Here is a 9,954-nt window from a genome sequence, read left to right as displayed (position 1 = left end):
TTGGATGGAAGAGATTCCTCGTTGGCAAGAATCTTCGTGTTGGACAGGCCATCCTAATTACTATCAGGAACACCCACCGCCCAGGCTTGAGGATGATGATCATCATCGATATCATCTAGAACTACATGTGTGTGGCTATATCATCTAGAACTACATATGATGATCGTCGTCGATATCATGTAGAACTACATATGATGATCGCCGTCGATATAATCTAGAACCACATATGATGATCGTCGTCGATATCACCTTGTACTGCTTGAGGATGCATGTTGAGTATATATGAAATTATTATCTAGTACTCCCTCAGAAGTAATTTGGAACCTAGTACCTATAATGCTTTATGAAATTGATATCTAGTAGTACCTAGTATCTGAAAATTGCTGTTTATTGAAACTGAAACGGGGTAGGAAGCTGGGAGAAATGATGAAAGATATAGCAGTAGCGCGGGGCAAGGAAATCGCTACAACTAATTAATAGTAGCACGTTCTGAAAATGCGCTACTGATACAGTCCAGAATAGTAGCGCGTGTACAGACCGCGCTACTACTAACAGTTAACTGTAGCGCCTTATTGGTAGCGCGGCTGCCCGCGCTGCTAATAGCCCAAAACCCGCGCTACTACTAGGGTTTTCCCTAGCAGTGTGGGTTGAACGACGACAATTACAGCTCCATGGCACTGACCCTTAGGTGCACGTGCACGAAGTCTTTGTGGCTGTCATCGACAAAGTTAAGCCGCTCCGGTATGGGAACAACGACAACCATGCGTCGGCGGCTCGTTCTGGCGGCGGTATCGGTCGTTCCGTGGTCTCGTAATCTTTATGTAATCTTTATGTAATTTTTATTATATTTGAGATACTTTATACTTCGGGCCAATTTTTATAACAGACCTGATCATTTTTGCACTTCTTTATTGCGACTAATTAGCAAGAGACCATCAATAATCTCACCTACGAAGGCCAAGAATGAGCAGGGCAGCTCAAGGAAAAAAGAACCAACAGGGGAGAGGAGAGGACGGCTGTGCCGCACCGACGAGGGAGTAGAAATGCGCCGCACCTGACCTCACGGTCACGGGCCCAAACGCCGTCACTCTGCTCAGCTCCAGCTCCCCAATCAAGCTCGCCAAAAGCCCTAGCCCGCGAGCTCCGGCGGCCACCGCTCCCTCCCTCCCCTCCCCCGCACGACCGGCGCGGCCTCCGTCCGTCCCCTCAATCGGGGCCGAGCAATGCCCCGGCGGCGGCCGAGGGCCGGGGAGAAGCGGATGGACGCCGCGATCGACCACTTCGCCGAGATGGGATACCGCAAAGCCGACGTCCGCCGCGTCGTCAACAAGCTCCTCAAGGTCTGCGCCCCCCCTCCCCTTCCCCATCTACCCGCTTCTTCGCCGAGAGAAAGAGAAAGGGTTGTCTTTTGGGTCCGGCGACCGGCGGAATTCCCTCAAAGATCGGCGCTTTGCCGGGGACACTCGTGCGCGAATGTCGCGGAGCAGAGGCCTTTTTTCCCACGGTTAATTTTGTCAGCCGATTCGGGAGTCGATGCCGATTCTTGCGATTATCTCGGCCTTGTCTGCTTCCCCTAACGGAACTCAACCACCCAGGGATTGGATTGATCCCCTGCATGTCACCAAATCCCCACCCAGGCCAGATCCCCTCTCCACATTCTCGTTTGGTTCCCCAGGCCCAATCCCCCTTCCTCAAAATTGGTTGTAAGAATGCTGCTACAGTATTATTTCCTACTGGTTTAATTTCAACGGACGAACAAGTGAACATACATTTTCCATCTCAGCAAGCTAACATATGCAAGGTTACCTGAAATACAATTGTGTACAAGTTCTTTTTTTCTGGAAATCCATGGAACTTGCCCATCACCAATCTCAACAATGCTAGGCAAGTTGGTGGATCAGCGCAAATGAGTAGTACCTCTCTGCTCTGTTCATCTTGGACTTGGTTTTGTCGCAGCAATGTTGTTCTCACACCTCGAGGAATATCTGCACAAAAGTTAGAGACGTCAAAAAACACAAAATAGTCCAAGGATGCATGAGAGGATTTTCCAGAACATGCCAATATAGCATTTATTTGATAGGTAGTGACAGCTGTTGTGGTTACATCAGATTTCAGTAAGTTAGTTCGCTGAAAGACAAGGCCACCTTTCAGTAATTATGTACATGTGGAATTAGTAATATAGAACGGTGGCAGAGGCACGTATCCGCATATTTAGCACGTTCAGCAAGTCATCTACACTACACAGATGCCAATAATAAAATAGAAGTAAAGCTAGAATCAGGTTTAAACCAATCAAATTGTAAACTGAAGCTTTGTAATTTAGCACATAACTTCAGCAGAAGAACTGACCATTGCTAATAGTAGACAAGTACTATCTATGTCCTTCCCAGCTGATCGTTTTGACTTCCGGGTCTCCCTTGCTTCTTCAGTTGGCCTCTTCTCCTGGTTCAACACCTTGAATGCGTCTTTCAGGTGAAGGAATCTCAACTATTTCCTCCTCTTCATCATCGAAATCTTCTTCAGCATCACTTTCCCCGTCTTCTTCCTCATCATCGTCACTTTCTGAAGCCTCCCCCTTTTCATCCAGTTCAGCCATCTTCCCTTTCTTCACCCTTTTCCTCCTCGCAAGACTTGAAACCTTGACCATCTTCCTCTTTGAGCGCACATCGCGAACTATATCACGAATAAGCTGAGATGAGCTCCCTCATCTAGAAGTGGTTCGATTCACTCCTCGAGTTGTTCATCCAATCCATGATTGGGTTTGTTCATCATATTGAGTAAGATTCATCATGAGAGCACATGGATCGACCTCCGTATCTTCTCGATAAGTCTCATTTTGCTGAAGGCGGGGCTGCAGGTTGGAATGTGTGTACACCAGCTTTGTCAGCTTAATGTAACTTTGCATATTTCTCACTTTGCTATGGATTAACGCGAAAGTACTCCAATTGCACTCACGCCCAGTCGATGACACACAATGAGACACAATGCACATCGCATACTTCAGCAGCATGGGCACTTCTCCACCATATTGAGACCACCAAGTGGTTGCAAGATAGAAACACCATAAGTCAGCAAAAGAGAAGATACCACATTCCAACTCCCCTAAATTCTGTAGCTCACTTACCTGGGCTAGATGCTACGAGCTGTGCCATCACTCCGCCGAACTTTCCTTTATTGGCATTATAAAACACAAGTTCATCCATAGCCTTTGCTCCAGACTGTGGTGTAGCCGCCATCTTTGCTATTACATCTAGGAGTTTATCGATATAGGCTGGATCTTTGTCAAATGCAAATGAATAGTGTGATTCAGGATCAAGGACAGCAGCTACAAATGCAAAAGGTACATATTGGAATAGGAGCTACATGATAAATGAAGGAGAAGAGCTACATATTTGTCAACTAAGAGTTTCAGCACAAAGGGGGTACCTGCAAGCATCAACGTGTCGCCGTACTTATGCTGAATCCTCGGGCCCACCTTACTCATGTAATTTTCAAATTCATATGTATCCTTGCCGAGTTGAGCTGTCAATTCCTGAACAGCGGTCATCATCCTTGCTTTAAGACCAGAAACGGTCACATCCTTCTGTTGATCAGCATACCGTAGTAGACTATATGTGGCTGCACTGTATCTAGGACCTCTTGAGGTCGTTCCACCATTCACTACTTGTCAGACATGCTTCTATATAGTCAAATTCTTCCTCAGTTTTCCAGTCACTATTTTCCCATTCATCTGACACCATCCATTGCCGAAACTTGTCTTTCTTATCATGTATCCTTTGCAGGGAAATAAAACAGTTGGGTGGTATTAGGATGGATCAACTCTCCACCAATCTTGTCTCCCATATCAGAATGCAGCCGGTTGTGATTGTAGAAGAAGCTACTAATCTTTTTCGCACTTTTGAGAACTCAGGCAACCTCATAATATTTACCAATGTCCTTTAACATAAGGTTGATTGTATGAGCTGCACAAGGCTGCCAATATTTCTCAGGGTGCTCTTTGACGAGATCTTTGCATGCCTTTTTGTGGTTCAAACCATTGTCCGCGACAATTTGGACAACCACCTTCTGACCAATTTCATCGACAACGAACTTCTTGATTTCCTTGAATATGAATTCTGCATGAACACTGATGTTAAATATTGCATGACAAGGAATAGAGCATAAATATGACTGCAACACGAAGCATTTTCATTACCTGAATTCTGGATTCGACCAGTTGCATTGACAGTCTTGTGAAAGAACATGGCCCCATTGCAATAGACCATGAAGTTGATGATGCTCATGCCAGTAGGTCCTGTCCATGAGTCGCTCATGATAGTCACACCAAAACAATCCCAATCTTGCTTCATGTTCTCAACGAGAACCCTCATTTCCATATAGTTGGCATCCAAATATATCCCATCAACTTCATATGCTGTAGGCAAGTGCTTTACTGCATGTAGCTCTTGTCTCAACATCAGCGCTGCTCGAAATGAAGCACAATTGATTTTCCGTCCAGGAATATCATTAGTGTGGAACCATTTGGCCCAAGCTTGACCAAGTTTTGCTGCATTTAGCTTTTGATTTGAGAAGTCAATCCTTGGCTGGCATCCCTTGGTTTTCTTTCCACTAGCAGGAGTCCTAGTACTACCATCTGCAGGACTAAGAGAGCTCTTACGCTGAAGATATTGAGTTATCTTTCCAGTGGCAGGAGTTGTAGGACTAGACACTAGACTCGCCGTTGCTGCTGCCACTCCTGGACCCGACCTCAAATCTACTACTCCCTCTGTTCACTTTTATAAGACCTTCAAGATATTTCAGACAATGTACAAAACAGCCCATTTTGAGCTGTCTGAAATGACTTACAAAAGTGAACGGAGGGAGTACCCATATTGATTTCTCCCTTTCCAACCTTACATGGTCCTCTTCATCACTAGCAGGATCAAGATCAATTATTGGACTTCCACCCATTTCCTATAGACGCTCAAGTTCCAATCTTAGTTTGCCGGCTTGTACCTTTGACCTTTTCTGTTTGTAAACCAGCCAATCCTTCCTCATTGCAGCTTGTACCTCGGAGAGCACATTATAGCAGGCAACCACTGATCCTCCCAACCCACCTAGATGTCCCTTTAGGCGGGTTGAGCCTCCACCCCGCCTCTTCAGACCACAATAGTGACATGAAAATCCTTGCCTTCCATAATTCGCAGCATGGCTCCAGGTATCAGTAATATCCCCAGTGAAATATACCATGCATTTTCATCACATCATCAATAGAGCCATTGCACGAATTTCACATTTTACAAAAGACAGCAAGTTAATTTATCACAAAGAATATATAATGTCTTGCATGAACAACATACGCATTGTGCTCCACAATAATATGCATCATCGGCATAAACCACATGCTAGCATACAACACCGCAAAGGCTTGGAATGTGATCAGAATAACAATTGACCATAGAAAACAACAAAAAACACAAGCTAATCAATGGCATAGGTAAATACACAAAAGTGCCAAAGAATCACAAGACATCTCTGCACAAACCATCTTAGATGTTTCATCATAGGTAATGTAAGTATATGACAATCATTTTTTAGGACCACGAGTTATAGTTACTCAATGGTGTGATTACATTCAGCTAGCATCGATATTCAGGGACAGTTGCTACTATGATTTGGTCTCCGACACTTCTCGCCGTGGCCGCCAATTCTTGTGCAAGAGCATTGCATGTTCTTGTAAACACTATGGCGCAGTGAGTAGCGAAGGCAGAGGCTTGATTAATGTCTGCCACCAGAGAGAAACACTTCGCTCGGTTCTTTCCTTTATAGTGCAGTTCCTTGCCGACAGTAGTGCAGTGGATTTCCAAAGTGACCACCCCCCTGTACAGTTTGCCAATTCCTTCAGACCAATTAATGCCGCCTCCGCTTCTGCTTCTTCTACAGAGGAGCATTTGTTTAATTTCTGGCACACTGCAACAAAGACTTGGCCACAGTGGTCTCTAGCAACTGCACCAATCCAGCTTTCCCCTGTCTTCGGAATGTAAGATGCATCTGTGTTTAGTTTAACCATCCCTTTCGCTGGTGCAGACCAATGATCGCTAGCAGGCGCTGTCGGATTGCTGGACCTATGGGGATACAGAGACCAGTGACATTTATCTTTCTCAGTCACATCACTGTACAGCGAATCATTTACGTCCTCCTCGTACCTGACTAAGAAATGCACAGGACTCGAAACTGTGTCCTTTCCATCACCATGTATAACATTGTTTCTCAGGTGCCAGGACTGCCAAAGAATCAAAAGGATTCTATTTCTGACAGTGTCAGATTTCGCATCAAGTAGCAATTGGAGCCCGAGCCTCCAGTGTCGGCGCCGCCGGCATGAAAGGGGATTTTCCAGGATTTGGCGTTTTATGTACAGATGTGAGGGCACGGGAGAGACATATTAGCATTCACGGGCCTTGGGGGAGCTAGTTTTGGGCTTTGGCCTGATTTTTTGCCACCAAAGGTGGCCCTGGCGGGAAATGACTTTGGAGGCCGAAATTGTTGAAATAATTTAACAAAAATGCTATATTTCAGTACTTGCTGAAATTAATAAATTTCCAAAATTTCATTGAAATTGAAAACCATGGTCCTGATTAATTCGGCCTCGTCTGTTTAGGATGTGTATGGGAAGGATGGGTGGCCGTTGCTGGAGGACAGTTGTTACTCCGTAGTGCAAGAAGCGCTCTTTGAGTTGGAGGAGCAGGAGAAGTTGCAGCAGCAGCAGAATGAGGATGATGATGGTGACGATGAGGGGGAGGAAGCTCATCTGGTGAGGGCGCTCTCCACATACTCTCTTGTGTCCATGTTAATTGCTGTGTGTGCCATTGGTACCAATTTATACCACTCTGCTACCTACAGACTAATATATTCAAGGCAGTGTTTCTTTAATTGGTAACTGTCATCCCATGCCAAAAAAGAAACTTGCTCAGTAATACATGTCATATGTACTAATTCCTCATCTTGTTCGCTTTAAGGCATTTAGTTCGAGAAAAAGGTTGGTCCTAGTACATGAATGATAATTTATGAAGTATTTGCAGGAGCCGCAGCAGGAGGAGGTGGAGGAGGAGGCTCCGGTAAGCTCCCTCTCCATTTACTTTCTTGTGTCTGTTTTCACCTAAAAGCTTGTTTATTCATAAAACTGACAACAATGCCATCTGAAAGAAGTGGTCTGGTTGATGTCTTCCATCATTCCTTTGAGCTGACATAGTTGACTGATGAATTGGCATTGTACATGTTAGCATTGCACTATGTAGTATTTTCTCAGTTGGTTTTGTAATACAACTTCAACATGTTGGCCATCAGTACTTCTGCAATAAGGAAACATTTATGGTGCACAAACTGCTGTTACTTATGAAAAATTAGATTTACCTCTAAAACAAGACCTTGTCAAGAATGTCTAGTTGTGGTTACTTCTTCCCTCCAGCAATAAAGCTTATGCATACTGTCCAATTCTTACGTGGGGCTTTGGTTGGTAATGCAGCAGCAAGAAGTAGCAATAAAGGAGGAACCGTCAGAAGAGTTCGTTCCCATTGCGATGGTTGTACCACCATCTGAGGCTGTGGTAGCAGTTGAGCAGACGGAGGAAGCGGAAAAGGCCCCCCTGCTCATCGACCCACCTTCTCCCAGAGCTGCGTCGCCAGATCCGTTAGCTACAGGAACTAAGCGCAAAAGGCCCCCCTGCTACGGATGGATCTCTGAGTCTGAGAGTGACTCGGACTATGAGGAATATGTTGCACGTCGACAGCAGCGGGTGCAGGTCCCGGCCAAGTAGACGGGCTGTAAGTGAAGCCACTTAACAGGTGCCGTTTTTGTTATCCGGTCTTCCTTTGCTATCTTAAAACTGGGTATTTATTAGTAGCCAAACTTCTATTAGTAGCCAGTAAGTTCATACTGTTGTTACTGCTCTCATGCTTTTGATCAAATTAAGATACCCCAGGATTCACACTTCCTTGGTTATGAACACAAACGTATCATAACACAGATTAAACGGTGAAAGCAAAACTCTTATGACACTGACAGGAGTTGAAGATTGCCCTGTGGAAAATTGTTATGATGAAGGCCCCCTGTTGGAAATGCTAACTAACCATCGTTCTTTCGTTGTGACAGAGAGGGGGCTGATGCAAGGCGAAAGCAGGGGAACCGGCCTAATCTGCAGAATTAGTATAAGGCCAGTACTCTATATTGTTAATATGGACTATGGAGTTGTTGAATTTGCAATGGCACCATGGCTCTAGTTTGTGTATATATACGTAAACCATGGACTCTGGAGCAGACACTATGAATGGCAGGTGCCGCTCCCATGGAGCATGCAAGAGCAGCATATATGGATGCTTCTGACTGTAATTGGGTAGTAATGTGCTAGCGTGGCTTGGCCGTCGACCACTATAAATCGCATGCTAGGATTGGCCTGGTTGATTGAATATGTCTGAACCAATGTGGTTTATGGTTTATCTATGCTTGAAAAAGCTTGCTATTATTTTTCATGTGGCTCAATGTTTCCAATGCCGTGTAACCTACATGGCCGTGGCATTTTGGGAGCATATCTGTTGTGTTTGCTGGTGTTCTCTAAAAGTTGATTTCTGCCTACAGTATGTTAATTCCTTACTTTGTCTGGCCTGATACATAAGCTACTCATGAGCTCCTATACTATTTCCTTGATATGCTTCCATGATACTCCCCCGTCCCATAATATAAGAATGTTTTTCACTTCACTACACGGAGGCAGTAATAAATGTTAGACTAATTGCTTAGGTTATGCAACTGCTAATTGGATCTTATCTAATACACATGAACACTACTTGATTTGATGTGAAAATTAGTGGATGATATTGTGTTTATACCTCCGTTTGGAGAGGCCATCTTGGTGGAGGAAATGGAGTCCGATGACAAACTGCAGCAGCGTAGTAGATCACTCCGGCACCTCGCCGCAGTGTAGTAGATCACTCCGGCACCTTGCCGCAGCATAGTAGATCACTCCGGCACCTCGCCGGAGCAAGGACAGGCCTTCACGTCAATGTCCAGCGCACTCCCGATTGGATTTGGAGGAATTTCGGAGGGCACTGTTATCCTAAGCGATACGACGATCAAATAGATGCAGGGATGCCCTCCTTTATGTATAGCGCTGTATATGACATGAGACCTAACCATATTAGTAATTAGCCCCACAATCTGGAACATGAAATTAAGTAATTCACAGAAGAGGGTTCGACCATACAAAAATAAATCTGGAACATGAACATGTAGTTGTTTGGTCAAAGTGCGATGAGCATTGTTGTATGTCAGAAGAGCAATCATGAAAATCAGCGTAAATATGCTCAAAGGTTATTTCGATCGGCACTCACTTGCTAGAGCCGCCGCTCCATGTGCTCCCTAGCCGGATAACCACCACCACATTTGGGGTCGTGAGGGGTAAGAGGGTGCTTGGATACGTTTTAATCCCATGACTAAAAGTAGTGGGACTAAAACTTGCTAGCCTCACCCATGTTTGGATCCAAATACTAAAGAGACTAAAATTAAGTTAATGAGCATTTATTATCCTCCAAACCCTCCAATCCAGAACTCGCATGTGTTAAAGGAGAGGAGTTAAATGAGGAGAGAGATGACTAATTCACATTTTAGTAGGGGTGCCCTTGACTAAAAAATTTTAGAGGGTGCTTGGATACGTTTTAGTCTCATGACTAAAAGTAGTGGGACTAAAACTTGCTACTCTCACCCATGCTTGGATCCAAATACTAAAAAGACTAAAATCAAGTTAATGAGCATTTATTATCCTTCAAACCCTCCAATCCAGAACTCGCCTGTGTTAAAGGAGAGGAGTTAAATGAAGAGAAAGAGGACTACTCCATATTTTAATAGGGATACCTCTGACTAAAACATTTTAGTCTCAAGACTAGTTTTAGCCCCTCTTTAGTCAGGGGTGCTTGGAACTTTAGC

The 9,954-nt window shown here is 44.6% G+C and overlaps 1 protein-coding gene across 2 annotated transcripts; it reads left to right on the top strand.

Moving 5' to 3' along the window:
• The first annotated feature begins 1,016 nt into the window (after positions 1-1,016).
• On the top strand, positions 1,017-8,497 carry LOC123149453 (actin-binding protein). Of its 2 annotated transcripts, none has more exons than XM_044569107.1 (5): positions 1,017-1,340; positions 6,638-6,790; positions 7,059-7,094; positions 7,505-7,820; positions 8,128-8,497. In XM_044569107.1, exons 1-4 carry the CDS (start codon positions 1,224-1,226, stop codon positions 7,790-7,792), a joined length of 594 nt encoding a protein of 197 aa, XP_044425042.1. In that variant the 5' UTR covers positions 1,017-1,223; the 3' UTR covers positions 7,793-7,820; positions 8,128-8,497. The 2 variants fall into 2 exon arrangements, with proteins under 2 accessions (XP_044425042.1, XP_044425041.1); XM_044569106.1 differs by having other exon boundaries at positions 1,024-1,340; positions 7,502-7,820.
• Positions 8,498-9,954: the final 1,457 nt, after the last annotated feature.

The sequence above is a fragment of the Triticum aestivum genome, chromosome 7A, assembly GCF_018294505.1.
Source record: "Triticum aestivum cultivar Chinese Spring chromosome 7A, IWGSC CS RefSeq v2.1, whole genome shotgun sequence".
NCBI lineage: Eukaryota > Viridiplantae > Streptophyta > Magnoliopsida > Poales > Poaceae > Triticum > Triticum aestivum.
This window is presented reverse-complemented; position numbering and strand designations above follow the sequence as displayed.